Genomic DNA, 18,225 nt, shown 5'->3' on the forward strand with positions numbered 1-18,225 from the left:
AGTTTAGGGGTGCCATTGGGGCAGAACACGGCAATTTGCTTTGTGTGAGTGCCAAAATTACCAACAATCGATTGCCTATGCCAAATCCAATTTATGGTACCAACCTTGGTGTAACCCCATCAACACGTTTGATAACTTTGATTAAATTTGAACAAAATTTACTAATTCAATTTATCCAGTTACATACTATTTTTTAACGTCACAAAAGAAGGAAAAAAAAGAAGCTCCTGAACTTTAATAAAGAGGAGAAGAGTCTGAACTACTCAGATATCAATTCTTTATTAATTAGTCTTTGAAAAATAGTTGTCTAAAATTTTCGTTTGTCTAATTAGAGCAATATTTTTCTCCGAACCTGAAGGATGGATGCAATTCGTGTTTCAGACGAACGGAATATCTTGAGCAGCACCTTAAAAATTAAAATAGAGCGGTATTTTATGTTAAAAAATTAATTATCTTATTTAAACTTTAACTGTCCGGGGAGCCATTGGAGTTCTTTTTGGAGTCCTTCGCAAATTCTGCTATCCTTTCCGTACTCGCTCGCTCTCAATTATTCCCGTTCCCAACGATAAGACTCGTATATTATAAAACCCCAGGCGTGGCGTTTCTTTTCCCCCTTCCTTTTCTCTTCTACGAGCCCTAGGGAGAGGGAGACGGCCATCCCTTCTCTTCTTCATTCCTCGATTCGATCCTCGGAGATCGCCTCTCTCCGGCGCCGGTCTCCGATCTTTATAAAAACCCCGATTTATCGCGCTTCAAGATGGTGTCAGCGAATCGGGAAATGGCGGTGTACTGCTTCGACACACTCGTCGCCCACTACAACAGCGTGCAGGCGCCTCCCCCGGCTTTCGAAGAAGGGCAGCAGTAAGGATCGCCCTCCTAGGATTTGTCTCCTTGGTTCCTATCATTGTGTCTCGTGTTGTTATGGAATTTACGGGGTTTTTTTACCCATCCCCTCTGAAAAAAGGAAAGTTTGGAAGGATTTTTGCTTGTTTTTTTCTTTAATTTCGGATTTTCTGGTGTTCTGGTGGTCTGATTAAAGTCTGATGGCCTTTAATCGAGCAATAAAACATTAAGAAAAAATAAAGGGCTTTTGATGGTTTAAAGCAATAATAGAGGATTTTGATGATAGCTGGATTATGCTCTTATTGCTTATTGCATTACAGGATCGCTTTCTTTTCTCGATTCTCAATTTGTAAATTTCATTGGTTTTAGGTTCTCTTGTATGGGTATGACGATTAGAATTTTGTTTTTGGGTTCCTTTGAATGAAGGAGAGGCATTTTGAGCTCTGTTTTTTTTTTGTTTGTTTTTTTTAAAAGGTTTTATTTTAGAATTATACGCCTTATGAACTTTCTTTAAATCTTAGATAAATTCAAAGTTCGTAGTCATATATTGATCTATGTCTCCTTTTGTTCTTAAAATGAGACACTGCTACATGGTTCTTAACTTCTTATTCCCTTATTATGTGGCTGTTGGGACTGATTATCTTTTTTGATGTTTTTATACTTTTACCTATGTCTCTTAAAAAAATCTTGTTGGATTCTCTGTTGCGATTGCCGGTTCATGTTCACGTATCATGGGACCCTTCTTTATCATCTTGCATGTGATATTGATGGGTTTAATTTCTGTTTTATTTGTGCCAATTGGATTGCGGCAATTTTTTTGCAAATACTGAAATGTGTCTTTCATGGTCATAGTCATGTTCATTGAATGCCATCAAATTTTTGATGTTGAACAAGGAAGTGTCTGTTTACCTAGTGACTGTTGCAATGGGCAACTGTCTGTAAAAACAAAAAAAAAGGGAAAAAAAAAAGAAAAACCCTGATCCTTCATAGTCGTGCATTTGTGTCATAACTATTTTTATTTTTGGGTGATAAAAAATCTGTTTTGGTTCAGAAGAAATTGCGGAAACAAGCCATGTAGTGTTGCATGAAGGAAAACTTTGTGAGATTGTTTGGACATTTGCAACATAGGCCAGGAGACCCAGCATAGGAGGGAGCTTCCAGTATTAGTCGAACGTTTGGAAAAGGAGTTTGTATTACATAAGAAGCTCTTCCATATGAAAGAACATAGTCTCTACCTACCCATCGAGAAAGGAGGGGAACTAAGGAATGAACCATTAAAACTTAAATGATATGAAGACATCATTTTGCTATTTCAGAGAATACTTGATTGTAGATAAAATTAGTGGCAATATTCATGAATAAAGTGACATCATTTGAACTCAAAACTTCTCCCCAGCAATTAGATCTGTGAAGTTTGAGCTCAAAAGTATTGTTGTTAAGGAATTTTTTTTTATTTTTTATTTTTTGGGATTGGCTTCTTCATTCTAGGTCCCTCTTTCTATTGGAAATTTGTATCTTATGCCTGCTCATGTCTTCTTTCTTTTATTGGATTTATGATAATTTCACTTTTGATGATTTTTTCTTTCTAGTTCTAAAATCAGATATGAACACAAAAAATTGTCATACTCCTCAAATTTGGCCTGGTCATGACTACTTCAATATTGTGTTATTTAATGATTGTTGTAACTGTTGTAATTGTTTTTTCCCCTTTAGAGATGTCATCTGCCCCAGTTGATTAAGGCATATGATGATTTTCATTCATTCAATAATGATGTAATAGGTCTTTCTCTGAATTGCAGTTACACTATGTGGCAGTCATCAAAGTTGTTTATATCTGGTAGTTCTCCATGGAGATAGTGCTAGTATATTGTTCTGCTCTTACGTTGGTGTATTTCTGATTTCAGCCCATTGTTTGTTACTTGGAAGAAAGCAGTCAATGGTGGGGAGCCACGTCTGCGTGGATGTATTGGAACTTTAGAAGCCCGTTGCTTGATCAATGGTTTCAAGGATTATGCATTAACTAGGTATTTTGTGTTACGCTGATACCATCTGGAAATTAGTGACTTTTTGCATGGTTATGTTGGAAGGATGATAAGTGTGTTATGACTCTTTAAATCTTAGCATTTAACAAAAAGCCTGTTTATTTTCTTCAAAGAAATAACAAAAAACCTCTCACTTGATTCCAATCTAGCACCATCAACATAATCATCTTTTGATAGACAATCTACAAATGAGATATATTTCTTGATGTGCATTATTATAACTATTTTTAAATATAGGCCACTGTCATTCTGTTGGTACTTTGACATGCATTATGTTTCGCATTGTGTGTTTGTGTGGGTTTATGTCTATTTCTATGTACATATGTATACTGGTTGTGATATTGTAGGCAGTACTGATAAAATAGAAGATTCTTATAGGAAGGAATATAGATTTGATATAGTGCAAAAGCCTGGACTAGTCAGTTGTAAATTTGAATATTTTTATTTGCAGGTTATGCATATGAATTCATGACTATTGTTTATGTGTCTATGCTTATACTGCATTAGTACATGTCATTTTAATGCATTAATGATTATATGACTTATGATGCATGAATTGATTGATGAAAAAACCTGATTTTCTCATATTTTTAGGTCTACAATATGTGCCATATCAAATGAAATATTTGTATTCTTCATTATCAAAAAATGATATTCTCGTAAATTTTAATCTTTCTTTCCGAACTGTATGAGTGTTGTTTTCTACAAATTTTTCAAACCAATGAAAAACCATATAAACAGCTTAATGAGCAAGACAAGAAGTTGACTATTCTCTAAAATTCTGATAGTTTCCTACTGATGGATAATGTAAAACTAGTATGGTTCCATGCTTAAAATTTACCCATGGCGGTAGAGTTGTGATTTCATCAAACCATACTAATATATATATATATATATATATATATATATATATATATATATATATATATATATATATATATATATATATATATATATATATTTATATATATATATATATCAAAATTTTGAAAAATTTGTTCCACTAGACTGGAAATTTTTGTCAACTTTGGCGGATAAAATAATATTGTTTTAAATAAGGTTGGCTATACCAATACCAATAACAAGAAGAGGGGGGGGGGTGGGGGGTGGGGTGTCCGAGCCATGTGGAGTTTTGGGTACGCTAGTACAGGATAATGATGAAGATTTAATTGAGGTTGTACTGTCAAGTGATTCCATTAAGGTTCTTGTAAGGAGAGGGGCCTGAAATTAAATTGAAGGTTGAAAAAAGAATTTAAGGGGAGAACAAAACATAGATGGGATTTGTGAGAAAGGACCTCTGTGCTACCTGCCAAGTAGACTTCTAGGTTCATGGCAAGCTCTTCTTATCTGAAAGTTATATGGCCTAGAATTTGGTGGAAATTCCTATATATGTGCCAACTCCTTGACAAATAGCTGTAAAAATCTACTGAGTATTCAACTCATATTTGTGCTCCATAGCTGACTTCACTTTGACACCTCAATGCCTGGATGATGATGATGATGGTTTAGATGGCATAATTGATCAGTGTCTTGTCATTGCTCATTCCATTTTGTTTGAGCTAGATTTTCACTTCCAGGATGACTGAGATACTGCTAGTGACTTGTGCTGCTTCATGATGAATTGTGATGGTAACAGGTTAGGGTAAGTTAGTTCTAATTCTGACAGTTTTGGTTTTGTAACTCCCACCTTTTCATTGCAAAAAGAATATCATTATTTTAATATATTAAATGGAAGATTCTGGATTTTCCAAGTAAGCAGATAGTTTTATTTGGGTAACTTCTTTTTGAAGTCAACTTATAAGTGTTCTCATGCATAATGTTGCATGACAGTAACCATATTCTAGTTTTTCTTCCTGCTCTAAATCATGAACCTACTTTCCATTGTTGATCTCTTAAAATTTATTCCTGTTATTACTTTTCCCATAATTGATGTTCTGTATCTCTGAGGTGGACACAGGGAGTAAGATTATATATGTATAATATGTTGTGTAATTCTTTAAGCTGATGTGTTTTGTCTTCTTGTAGTGCTCTGAGGGACCGGCGCTTCCCTCCTATACAAGCTAAAGAATTGCCATATTTGGAATGCACAGTATCTGTACTGACTAATTACGAATCTGCTCTTCATTACCTTGATTGGGAGGTTGCTGCTTCTCTTGTATTTGATGCGGTCATTTTTATAAATTTTGCATAGGGACTGGATTATGCACAGCATATTAGCTAGGGGCATGGGCAGAAGGTATAGGCTGTTTGTGTGGAACAGGAATTTTAAACTTTATCTTTTAAAGAGATGTCAAAATCATGTTGAAAGGTTGTTTATGGTAACCCAATATTTATCTTCTTTTCTCTCTAAACCATATCACCTGCTAGTTTCCAGCTAGATCCTAATGGCCTGGGCTGCTAGTTGCTTTGCTGTATTCTGAGGTGCTGAAATACCCTCAAGACTTTAGTGGGAATGCTACTGGATGGAATTATGGAAGACGGGGTGGAAATGATAAAAAATGATGATCCGGCTGAAACATAGTTAGATATGAGATAGAAACATGTTTGTTGTTAGAGGATTTGACGATTGATAAAAATAATGGCATGGTAGGATTTATAAAACTAACTTAAGAGAATAGGGCCTATTGTTTGACTGTAGCAAGAGGCAAAATCGGTAGTGTCTCAAGTTTTGTACATTTTAGAGATTGCATTGCAGAATAGAGTTTTTTCTTTTCTTTGTCTTCCTTCTACATTCACCGAAGTGTTCCCATGTTCCCACCAATAACTATCTAAAGTAGTTGTAGTATTTCTAGTACTTACAACTGCATACTTCCTATTGTGCAGATTGGAAAGCATGGTTTAATTATTGAATTTACTGACCCCGATTACAGCACAAGGTGCAGCGCAACATACTTGCCTGAGGTTGCTGCCCATGAAGGTACATTGTGTATTGTTATTTGCTCTCTCAGTTTTCCTTTCTTTGCATATCTAGTAAACGGTGAACTATTGCAACAGTGCTTCCCTCTAAAAGTTGGGAGCATCTGAAAATCAGTTCAAATTTGCACAATCCGTACATCAGTTTCCAGTTCTAGTGTTTAACTGTCAGTCCATCATGAATTGTGGTTGAGTACCAAACTAAGTGTTGACCTAGGTGACTCTTTGGAACCATGGAATTGAAAGATTACTGGAAAATTGCTTTTCCAAGTAGAGAGATCCAAGAGGCTCACTAGATTCATTATTTGATATCCAATATCCTTGCTTTAAGTTGCATATGGTTTTCCATCTTTTGAACATAATATTTTTTTTTTGGTGAATCGGCTGCTCACATTGCTCTAGCATGAGTACAACCAGCTACATCAGCATCAAGTAAACAACACAAAGCAAAAGGAACAGAAGACTGTTGAGTTCAAAGAAACTTTCTGGAGTGGTACATAGAAAAGGAGGCGACCCAGTCAGCAGCCTGGTTCGCCTCTCGAAGGACATGCCTGATCTGGAGGATCCGACACTCCCGTAGCATGCGGCGACTGTCGCTCAAGAGGGGGTGCTCCCCTCCTGCCTCCCCTCCTTCGTAAAGCGTGCCATTAGGGAAGCTAAGTCGCCCTCCAGTATGGTACAAATAGCCTGCAGAACATATTTCGCATAAGAAGGCCCCTTCCAGGCTGCCTTGAGCTCCGCCCCAAAAGCCGAGGCCTCGAAGGAGCGGCACCCTCCTGCTGCAATTAGCCTGGCGCCATGATCTCTGATGACAAAAGCCGCTCCCGCTCGATCGGCACCACCGGGCAGACTTCCATCGAAATTCACCTCTAGATGGCCAGGAGATGGAGACTCCCAAGAGACAAACAAATCTGGGCGCTATGATAATGGGGAGGGGGTCCCAGATGTTCCTAGCCATTGTAGATAAATCCAACTCAGCAGCCTCCAAGATCTTCACTGCCTGATAGAGAGCCTGTTCAAAAACAACTCTCAGGGGAGCCTTTCTCCCTTAGAAGACTCTGGCATTCCTATCCAGTCAAATATGATATATCAAGTAGATAGTTGCAATACCCCACCCTACGGTGCTCAGCTATCGTAGCGCAAGCCTCACCTGCCATAGAAAGTCCCCCACATCAAAAGTAAGCCCCGACAAGGAAAAAGATGTCCTCCTCCAAACCAGAGCTGCCCGCGGGTACTCAAATAGCACATGGCTAACAGTCTCCACCGACTTTGGGCAATCCACACACATCAGAGAAACCCCCATCCCTCTCTTGGCTAGCATCTTTCTAGTTGGCAGATAGTCTTAAACCATCTTCCAAATGAATAGTGCCACCCGTGGATGCGTCCGCATCCTCCAAATCCACCTACCCTCACAATGCCTGAAACCCCAATAGTGCCTGTATATCAACTCTAGCTGACCCAGTAGCCGCCCGCATCTACTTATCCATCCCAACCTATGGAATCGGAGTGGCAAGTATCCGCTCCGCTGTATCCCAAAAACCTATCTGATCATGGCCTCATCCCACCGAACCTCGCCAGGGATCATCATATCACTGACTCTGCGATCGGACAATCTTGCAGAGTCGACCATTGTTGGCATCCTGCAGAGAGACAGCCGTCGATCCTCCAAAATGTCAATGGACTGCCCATTCCCAACCATCCACCTGATCGCCGGAAGCACCGAGGGCGCGGATGAGCAAATCTTTCGCCAGATGAAGGAACAATGGCGCCCACTTTGGAGCTTCTCTCGCGTTGAGTGGCCACCATACTTCACCCTCAATAGGGCGTACCACAGACTGTTCGGCTCAAAAAAAATCTAGCGGCACACCGTGCTTTTAGAGTCTCCCGCCGCACCAACAATGATAGAACCCCCAGGCTCCCAAGTCTGAGAGGCTGATAGGCAACCTCCCATACCACCAGATGAATGCCTCTCCTGCCCTCTTGCCTGCCCCACATGTAGTCCCTGAACAACTGCTCCTAAGCCCTCAACAGAGAGATAGGCACCTGAGTGTGTGCCAATAGGTACACCGGCATTGAACTCAGTACCGACCGCACCAGAATGATACGCCCCATCATGGAAAGAGCATCCATCTGCCATTCCTCTAACCTGCGTCTGATGCTTAGCTCAACCTCGGAACAATCACTACGCCAAAGACGCCGTCCAATGATGGAAACCTCAAGATACCTCATCGTGCTCTCCTGCTCACCCACACCCAGGATGTCTCTAATGGAAGCCTTGGTTTGTAGCTGGATCCTGGGACTAAAACAAATAGCAGACTTGGCTCTATTTACCACCTGACTAGAAGAAGAACAGTAGTCATCCATAATGGCCCGCTGTGTGGCCCGGGCCAGAAGTAGACAGTCATCGGTGAATAATAGATGAGAGATCTGGCACGATCCGATCACCGAACTATACACCTCCAAGACCTGCTGCTCTGCCGCCTGCCTGAGGGCCTTGGATAGAGCATCCGCACACAGAATAAACAGTAATGGAGACAACGGGCAGCCCTGTCGGAGATCCATTGTCGACTCAAAGAAGTGCAAGGGTGAATCATTCACCAAAATGGCAAAGAAGGGAGAGCAGACACACCCTAGAACCCAATCAATCCACAGCCCATGGAATCCAAAACTAACCAGTGAGCTGCGCAGGAAGTCCCACCTCATCCTATCATAGGCCCTCTCCATGTCTAGCTTGATGCCCATCAAGCTCCTCCGATACGGGGCTCACTGAAGATCGAACATAAACTCCTAGGCAATAATAATGTTATCCGTGATACTATGCCCCCCCACAAAAGCCCTCTGCTCCGGACTGATAAGTCTGGGTAAAATAACTCGCAGCCTAGCGATCAGAACCTTTGCCGTGGTTTTGTATAGGGTAGTGCACAAACTGATGGGTCGGTAGTGAGTCGGCTCTGTAGTATCTGACCTCTTCGGAATCAATGTGACGAATGTCCTCTTCCAATCTGCCTGTAGGACTGCCGAGTTGAAGAACTGTTGTATCGCCTTACCACATCAAGACCAATGATCGACCAGTACCTCCTAAAGAATACTAGGGGAAAACCATCCGGGCCCGGAGCTCTATCCTCCCCCAACAATCACAAAGCCTCCTTGATCTCCTCTGCCGACATTGGCCTAATCAAAGCAGCATTCTCCTCCTCTGTGACTCTGGCTGACGGCGGTGGTGGCGTAGAAGAACCCATCCGGTCTGTCTGGTCTATCCATCTAGACCTGAAAAACAACTCCAGCACCCTTCTAATGGCCGCTGGATCCTCTGTCATCTGGCCATCTGAATCTCTTATACCTCTGATTTTGTTCTTCTGTCTCCTGATGATAGCTGACTGGTGGAAGAACCTGGTATTTCGGTCACCCTCTCTGATCCACTGGATCCGAGACTTCTATCTCCAGAACGTCTCCTGCTGGCGGAGATGAGAATCATGGGTAGACAGATGAGACCTAAGCTCCTCTAGCTTTCCTGTAGTTAACCCTCCATCATGCACCTCCTGGGTCTGCAACCTGGAAAGAGCCTCCTCGGCCGCCTCCATCCTTCTGCAAATGTTGCCCACTTCCTCCTCGTTCCACCTCCACAGCCTCGCCTGGTAATCTCCAGTTTACGAGAGACTCTATACATAGCATTTTTCCTGACTGGCACCCGCCAAGCCTCATGCACCACCTTCTAAGACTGGAGATATGACAACCAAATCTTCTTGAATCTAAAAGAACAATGAAAATGGGTAGTAGAAGAGGTACTAACCAAGATAGGACAATGGTCCGAGGCTATCCGCGGCAAGTGGCTCACCCGGTAGTCTGGAAAACTCTGCACCCAGCCATCTGTAGCAAAGACTCTGTCGATCCGCTCCCAAACCCTGGCTTGTCCCTGCCGTTTGTTGCACCAGGTGAACCTAGGGCCATCGAAGCCAAGGTCCACCAGGCCATTGCTAGTGATGAAATTCTGGAACTATCTGACCTCCCACTTATAAGTGAAAGCCTTTCCCTCCATTTTCTCTTGAGGACCCTCAATGCAAATGAAGTCCCTTGCCACCGGAAGAGGGTGACCCAGCTGCGTGATTTTGGCTACCTCCTCCCACAAAATCCTCCTCATCCTGCTAGCATATACAACCGCTAATACCCATGGCCTAGTCATGCCATCCAAGATCACCATCACCACCTTCTGGTCACACACATGGAACACATCTAGATCGCCAATCCTTAATCTCCACGCAGCGATAATCCTCCCAGGTAAACCTCGGAACTCTACGGCATAGAAACCCCATGATCTGGGGAGGCCCCTCCTCGCATGTTGCAGACTCCTACCGGAAAGCCGCGTCTCAAACAAAATACAAACATCAGGATTGTGGACCTGCACCAACCAATGGAAGGCAGGCCCAAAGGAGGGCTTCCCCGCCCTCCGGCAATTCTATAATAGGACCTTCATTGGATAATCTGAGAGCTCGCCAGTGTCCCCTCCCCAGACCCTACCATCACTTTGTCATACAAACTCTTTCTTTCCTCCTCACTTGACTGCTTCTCTCCTTGCACCCCCTGTAGAGCCCGCTTCAGGAGGCCGAAGAGTCTCACATGAGAGGACGAGGCTCCTCCCTCCTGGTGGGCCTCAGAGGGGATGGAAGGGTCCTGGTCTGCCTGGAGTGGCCTCGACGCTAGAGATGGCTCCCCGATCATCTGGGAGGACCCATCACCCGATGCCACCCCCTCTGCCTCAGAGTCCCCTGCCGTGGCAGTAAACGCCGGATGATATGCGGGGGAGGGAAGAAGCTGGCTCGGTGGCGAAGTCGAAGGGGAGGACCTGACGACCTTGCCCACCAACGCTCGATTATCTCTCGTCTGACGATCCTCCCGCGGGTGGATCCTGTGGACCCTCTCCTCGTCGAGCACTGTAACGGCCTCCCGCCGCTCGACGCTCCTCCGGTAGCTCGGAGCCTCTCGGACCCCGGCGGAGCGACCGTGCAGGACAGGGGCATCCTCCCCCATCCCCTTGAGGCCGGCACCATCGAGCGAGGCCACCCGCCTCAGCCGACTCGGGCCCGCACCAAGGTCGGGTGACGCCCCAACAGCTTCCCCGAGCGCCACACCAGCCTGGCCACAACAAATGCTGGCCCATGATCCACCATCGGCTCTTTACTGTGTTGGCCCAGCCTTTGCAAACCAGGGCCCGCAGGAACCGAGCCGGGCCCGGCCGAACGCCGGTCCAAGCCTTTAGCTTTCCCTGTGCTGTGCCCCCTTCCGTTTGGCGGGTTGCAGGCCCGGTTGATGACTGGCCCACCGACCCTAGCCAGGCCCAACTTCTGGCCTGCATCCAAACGGCCTACCTCATCACGGGCGAGTACCAACTTGGTGACTTGCCCGGTTCCACTCGTCTTCTCCACCTGGGCTCCCCTCCCAAACCTCCCGTCCCCACCAATAGCGTCGGGCAAGCCTAGTCGGGGTCTGCCACCCGTCCCGAGCCACGGAAGCCTCGGGCACCTCCGGACGCCCCCGTCCCGCGTCTCAACGACGGCTGGTTGTTTGCAGCCAAGGGCCCTCCAGTCGGCCGGATCCAGGTGGTCGTCAGCCACGGACCAAAGAGACGGAGAGCCTCGACCCACGTTGGCTCCAGGTCATCTGCAGCTCTGACCCACCTTTCGGTCGTGGGTCTTCCGCCACTGAGCCCGGGAGAAAAAAACGACATCCTGCTTCCTAGTGCCCAAGGCGACCACACCGGAAGTAGGCCGTCAGCAAGCTCTCGTAGACGAACGCATGCCAAAAGCTCACCGTCGTTCCCTGGATGAAAACCCCCGGCGTTAGAGGCTGGGTCGTGTCCAGCTCGACCCGCACTCAAGCAAACCCCAGCCTCCGCCGTTGCTCCGTGAACGCATCCACCGCTACCAGCCGGCCGGCCTCAGCAACTATCTCCAAGATGATGCCGCGCTCCCAATACTCCACCAGCAACTCTGGGAGGCGGACCCAAGCCACCGCCCTATTCACGCCTTTCGTGCCCGGAACAAAATCTGGCTGACACCGGTCCATGGCAAGGAGTTGGCCAGCGGTCATCCACGGGCCATTCTTCAGCATTGCCTCCCTATTTGCCTCACTTTTGAACCGGAGCAGCAGATGATCCTCCGCCATAGAAATGGCCTCCGGATCGTAGGTGAGCTTCCCCTTGGCACGGAGCTCCCGGACCACCAAATGATCTAGCACACTCCTCCCTAGGCTCCACATGATGATTGCCGTGGAGCTCCAGGCCAGCCGAGCGCTCTCCAACCTTTCCGGCGGAAACACCAACACCTTGGTGAAGTGCCATTGCAGCTCCCTCAACTCACCCTTGGAAATGCGGTGGTTGGACCAGGTGCCCCGCCGAGCGACGCCTCTGGCAACCTCCACCCACGGCTTCCTGGCAGTGGCCCCCAGCACCGGGCGTTCATCCTCGGCGCTTACCACTGCATCGCCCACCTTCTCCATCCTCGGAAGCTGGTCCTCCCAGCCGTTTCTAGAGTGTTCGATGAAATGCTGCATCGAGACATGAATTTTGACACATCCGCTCACCCGCTCCACTCTAGCGAGGACCAGTGATAGTCTCCTGCTGGAAACGCCTTCTCTGCAACGCGACCATGGCTCCAATATGCTCGGCGGCCGTGGCATTTCTACAATAGCGTTGCTCCCCAAAATTCCCCCCTCCCGCTCTCTACGACGATAAGTGTCCACGGTTTTTTACCAAACAAAAAAGGGTTGAGAGTTTTAAGAGGTTTCAGGATTGAACATAATCGTTCCCACGGAGGGCTTAATAAGATAACAAGAAGGTCACGGTGGTTTCATCTTGAATGTAGAATATGTTTTATATCAGTGTTATGGAGCCCTTTTCTTTTCCCCTTCTGAAACAGGTTGGACGAAGACCGAAACCATCGACTCACTCATGAGGAAGGCTGGTTATAATGGAGTCATAACCGAGTCCCTTCGCAGTCGACTCCATGTCACGCGCTATATGAGCACCCTGTACACCATGCACTTCAGTGACTATGCCACCCATGTCAAGATGATCAGGGGAGCTGCCCCTATAATTAATGGGGCTAGGCTTCACTACTGATTTATTCAGAGCAGCTTTATTGTTAAAGCTGCAAAGGTACATTTAGACTTATTTAAAGGCTGTTGGGTGAGGATTTGCTTCCAATTCCATCCCTGCTCATTCATCTGCTCTCATTTTTTGTCAAAAAGAAAAAAGAAAAAGAAAAGGAAAGCCAACAGGTTGGCCAATAATTATGACATTGTTGAACGGCTAAGCTGGATCATGTACGATTTATCTGTACGTCCTAAATGTTGTGGATTCTGGTCAATATGATATGCATTCCTTTATATGTGGTCTTGAGCAAATTTTACCTCGCATCTACCTTGGCAAGGGTGAATAATAAAATTCAGAACTTTGCAAATGCATAGTGGTCAGCTCGCAGATGGAGCTCAGATTGGAGCAGGTAGTTGCAGACGGTGCTCATTGTAATCCTCTTGAAAGCATTTTGCGTCAGTATAACAATGGCAAAGGCGAAAAGAAGAGAAAAACAAAAAAAAAAATCTTAATTTGGATCTATTTTGGCAGGATCTGACTTGCAGTCAATTGCTAGCTGGTATTTGTTGCTGGACTTGTGTACGTTAATTGTAGCATCTAGCCTGAAGCTGATGCCGAAATCTGAAATAAGCTCCATTCTGCACCCTGGAAGGCATTGTGATGATCATGTAACCAAATTTGAGCATATTATATTATAAAACATAGTGCTTTCTTATGAGCTAATGCATGGTAGGGCACAGACACGAACTCTTTATAATTAGTAAATTGAAGGCTTTCTTGTTGCTTCGCACTGTATGCTGCAAAATGGATAACTATATTCTATGCATAATTCGAGGCTAAAATTATAATTATTGTAATATTATCAGGACAAAAAAAAAACAGGAATGAGGGAAAAGAGACACCCAACAACTTGAAGAGGGCAAGATTGTTAATTTCGTAAAATTTAATTATACTATATAAGGGCAAAGGCAATGGACTCCTGGGGTCTTGTTGCATCAGAATTTGAGTTTATTCTTGCGAAAGATTGCTGTCTCCTGCACCTTTCCTTTTTTGGTCAAATTTTGTATTTGCAAAAATAAGCAGGCATATTTATATAGCAATTTTTCTTAGTCCTATTTCGGTTGTCACGCGAATAATTTTGTCAAGAATTGAACTTTTGAAAGTTGGAAACCTTCAAACTTTTGAAAACCGCGTGAAATTTGCCGCTGCCCGAACCGTACCCCGCCTCTCATTCTTGACCGTTACACCCTATAGTTGCTGTTCCCCTTCGCGCTCTGCTGCGAGGGTTTCTCTCTCTCCTTCGCGCTCTGCTGCTAGGGTTTCTCCCCTCCCCACCGGCTCCTATACGAGCTCCTCCGCTTGGCGTCTTGGTTCTTGGTTTGTTTTTCTCCCAATCTTGAAAGTGCTAGGGTTTTGAAATCTCTGTTTAAACTGGATTCTCTCTCATTCCATACCAATCCTATTAAAAGCCCTCAGATTCTTCACTGAATGAGTTGATTTGAACGTGTTATTTGTTGATAAAAACCCTTATTTAGCTCCAGTATCTGGTAGCTATAATAAACATTTTTCAGTTAGAAGTATTTCCTGGGTAATGCTAATCATTGGTTGGGTTTCCCAGATCATAGAAAGTTAGGATTTTGTTCTATCTTTTTGGTTCTTTACATTCTAAAGCATGGCTTATGGCGAGGAGGGAGCTGTGATTACGAGCAGTAGTGCTATTGCGACCGCTCCAGTCTCGTCAGGCCTCGGCAGAAGGATCGATCAAGCATCATGGATGATGGAGGATGATTACCATCTTTGGAATGGGGAATCCTCCTCGTATACTGTGTCCAATGCCATCCAGCCCCAATCCCGGGGCTGGAGCGAGCTACCTCCGAACAAGAAATCACGGAACTCCAATGGGGATTCTCAGGGAGATGGGTCCGGTAGGTCCAAAGACATCGGAAAGATGTTCTTCAAGGCAAAACTATGCTGCAGGTTCCGGGCTGGGACTTGGCTGTATGTAAAAAATTGTCCCTTCGCTTATGGGATTGAGGAGCTCCGCAAGCCACCTCCCAACTGGGAGGAGATTGTGGTAGCTAGGGATGATTGCTTGGAGCCTTGGAAGGAAGATCAAATACCCCCATTGGGTTATCGGTATGGAGGCTCAGAGGTCTTACAGAAGAAGGGATTGTCAGAAGTTCTACACTGTTGAGGGGTGCCCATATGGTGATAAATGCATTTTTATTCATGATGAGCAACTGAAGGCTCCGTCAAGTGTGGTAATTAGTTTGTCGCCGATGGTTGGGAGCGGTGGATATGGGGTTGGAGCGAATGGGTCAAACTGGAAACCTTCAAATTGGAAGACGAGGATATGCAACAAATGGGAGATGGTGGAGTATTGCCCATTTGATAGCGTCATTTTGCTCATGGCATAGAAGGAATGATCCGACAGTCATATTCTTCTTGTTTCCACATTTCATGCTATAACCATCCCCTGCATAGCATGTTTTATATGTGTCATGGGCTTGCAAAACCCCCAATGATAATGAAAAGAAAATAAGAAAGGAGCCATGATAATGTTATTTTGCGATAAGATAAAACATAATCTGATGCCTGGCCCTAAAGTATTGGTTTGCATGGTGATGTGCCGCTGTTGATTAATTATTTGAAGGGCTTGGAACAGACAATTTACCACTAGGATTTTGCGAACATTCATCTTAAATACCTTCCTTTGTTGATGTATTGTATTGAACTGCTCAATATATGGATACGTATTTACTTTCTAGTCTGCATACTGAGCCTGTGCTGATACTTTTGTCATCATACTTATGCATTAGCGATGTTTTTTAAGTTATGCCTTCTGATTGATGTGCATGTCCTGTATGTGAGCAGTATTTTGCATCTTGAGTTTATTAGCTCCAATTCATAACATAGAATGATTCATGCAGTTTCATTGCTTAGTTTTCAAGGCTTATTAAAATATAATGAGCATTTGTAGCAACAAAGTAACAGTTGGGCTTTCAAAAGGCCTAAGTATGAAGACATGGGTTGTTCCCCAAATAATCTGATTTGATGAGCAAGGACACCATAAAGATGTAAAATGGTAGCCTTACTGCATGTTGTTTTGCAGTGATCAAGAGCTCCACGTACATCACTGCATGGTAATTTGCAGTGCATTTTGTACATTTTATGAATATATAAATATTTGGCTGCAGAATTTCCCAAGTATGGTGGGGCCTTGTGGAAAAGGATAGTAGAGATTGTTTATGCAATGGCCTCTGCAGCCAGAGCAAGCTGGGGTATTATCAAAGATTCCAATAGATACTGTTGTTTCACCTCCTCGTGCAGATATGTTGCTTTTGGGGGTTCCTGCACAGAGGTCATTTGGTTTTTTTCAGAGTCAGGGGCAGAGGCTAATTCAGAACATGAAACAACTGGACAAGATAAGTATGTGAGGCTAATTCAGAGTCGGGCCGACAACATTCAGTAGATCTCCAATTTTGATAACCTTACTTTGCCTGAGTTTAAGGAATAAATATCCAGTTATGCCCTTTGGAATTTTCATTTCCCAACCCCCTTTTCTATTCCTGGTCACTGTGAGTTTGTCTGGTGCGGTCACTGAAGCAATAGACAGGAAGTCCTATCATCTACAGTGATGCTTTTCATTGTCGTTAAAAAATCTGAAGACAGTAAACTTAAGAAGTGGTCAATCATGCTTATCTGGCTTGTGGCTCAGCTGAAACAGTCGCAGCATGACAGCCCCAAGATTATGGGTTTTTTGTCCTTCCATATCCACAAAAGGGAAGTCTTTTGAGGCTGCTTTCTGCTTCACGGTCATACTCTTTCAGATTCATTTGGACAGAACAGTAGTTCACCAGTACAATTGGTTGATGGCTGTTGATTGTCATGGATTTACTCCCTGGTAATGACTAACAAGCTGAAGAAAAAGTACATTAGGTATTGTCTGGTATTGCTCGGTTTATTTTATACTCACTGTTTCATTTTGCTGACTGATTGAAAAAGGCTTGATCATATCCAATGTACAAACTACGAAAGGTTTGTGGGCTGTTTTGCTATCTTTAATGGGATGAGGGAAGATTATGAGTTGCTATATACCTCTCATATCTAGCCTTGAGCAGTTTGCTGCATTATGTATATCTTTTTTGTTTTCCTTGGGTCCTTACTTCTGACAATATGTAAGCTATTTGATGCATCATCCAGAATGTTCCACATGTTTCTGTGATTTATAGCTTTTCCATTTTCTTTTCCTTATTTTCATCAGTAGTCAATCTTTTTTCAGCTATCTATTTTTTACCTTGATTGGAATAGAATAAGGATACTTTATGTACTAGTGCTATAATTTTCGATGCATACTAACATTATTTCCTTGATTTTGACTGTAACTAACAGCTAGATTCTTGCAAACTAAGCTAAATCCTTTTTTTCCTCTTTAATTAGGAATGTCATATAACTAATATAGACAGTTACAGTAACTCGATTGCATTATTTTCCTAACTTGGTTTTGTATTCCGGTTCACATTTACAAGCTGTTAATCGAATTGCCTCATCTTGCAGATACCCAGTGGATTTTCTTGTTGCAGAAAAAATAATACTCTCGCAGTTGACTCTTCATTGACTCCTCATGAGCAATTGAAACCAGACCTGCTATTTCCCAAATGAAAATTTTACAAGCTTTTAGTAACTTATGTTTTTCCTTAATTGTTTTCTAAAATGTGATTGGATTTGTAAGGAGGGCATCAACTTGTTGCAAGAGTTAAAATATTGCTCGAAAGGATCCATTTTCTTTTGCACCAACTTATTGTGATTTGCAGTTATCAAACAAGCAGCTGGAGGGGCAGGGAACTGACCACCACACCATAAGATATTCGTTTAGTTTAGTTTCCCAGATTTGCTTTCCGGTCCCCCTTTTGTTTTAACCACTTTATAGGTCATTTCGTTCCGATTCTTTGTGTCAGTAAAATGTTGTGGATCTACAAATTTCTTTACTAAGCAAAATTTCACTGTGCAGGGTTGATAAATTTCATTGTTTTAGCTGTCATGAAATCTGCATAACCCAGTTATCTAGAATTTCAGCTCTGCAGAACCTGTTATATTATGGAAGCAATGATAGATTTATTTTGAGCATTTTCATGGTATAGTGGACTTGAAACATCTGCCGTGACCCATCGAATATTCCTACATCTGAGCAAAACCTTGAATGAAGTAAATGGGATAATTTCTGATGCTTTGATTGTTGTACTTCTAGCGTCCGGTGTGATGATACTCCTTGTTCTCAGGAAAAAAAAAGTGATGATGTTCCTATTTCTTGGCTTAAATTAATGAAGAAGCGATAGTTTC

At 43.6% G+C, this 18,225-nt stretch overlaps 1 protein-coding gene across 3 annotated transcripts; it reads left to right on the forward strand.

The window, feature by feature from the left end:
* The first annotated feature begins 517 nt into the window (after nucleotides 1-517).
* On the forward strand, nucleotides 518-17,159 carry LOC103711785 (uncharacterized protein At2g38710-like). Of its 3 annotated transcripts, none has more exons than XM_039119024.1 (5): nucleotides 518-861; nucleotides 2,748-2,867; nucleotides 4,911-5,025; nucleotides 5,709-5,802; nucleotides 16,083-17,159. In XM_039119024.1, exons 1-5 carry the CDS (start codon nucleotides 758-760, stop codon nucleotides 16,355-16,357), a joined length of 708 nt encoding a protein of 235 aa, XP_038974952.1. In that variant the 5' UTR covers nucleotides 518-757; the 3' UTR covers nucleotides 16,358-17,159. The 3 variants fall into 3 exon arrangements, with proteins under 3 accessions (XP_038974952.1, XP_026662270.1, XP_008796287.2); XM_026806469.2 differs by lacking the exon at nucleotides 16,083-17,159 and adding an exon at nucleotides 13,417-13,608 and having other exon boundaries at nucleotides 523-861; XM_008798065.4 differs by lacking the exon at nucleotides 16,083-17,159 and adding an exon at nucleotides 12,710-13,180 and having other exon boundaries at nucleotides 536-861.
* The last annotated feature ends 1,066 nt before the right edge of the window (nucleotides 17,160-18,225 follow it).

The sequence above is a fragment of the Phoenix dactylifera genome, chromosome 2 (assembly GCF_009389715.1).
Source record: "Phoenix dactylifera cultivar Barhee BC4 chromosome 2, palm_55x_up_171113_PBpolish2nd_filt_p, whole genome shotgun sequence".
NCBI classification, from domain to species: Eukaryota; Viridiplantae; Streptophyta; class Magnoliopsida; order Arecales; family Arecaceae; genus Phoenix; species Phoenix dactylifera.

Excerpts from the sequence above, each read along its gene's own strand:
- LOC103711785 (XM_039119024.1), top strand. The coding sequence starts at position 758 with ATGGTGTCAGCGAATCGGGAAATGGCGGTGTACTGCTTCGACACACTC. Across the intron at positions 862-2,747 it reads GCTTTCGAAGAAGGGCAGCA|CCCATTGTTTGTTACTTGGA; the intron begins GTAAGGATCGCC and ends TTCTGATTTCAG. Across the intron at positions 5,026-5,708 it reads TTCATTACCTTGATTGGGAG|ATTGGAAAGCATGGTTTAAT; the intron begins GTTGCTGCTTCT and ends CCTATTGTGCAG.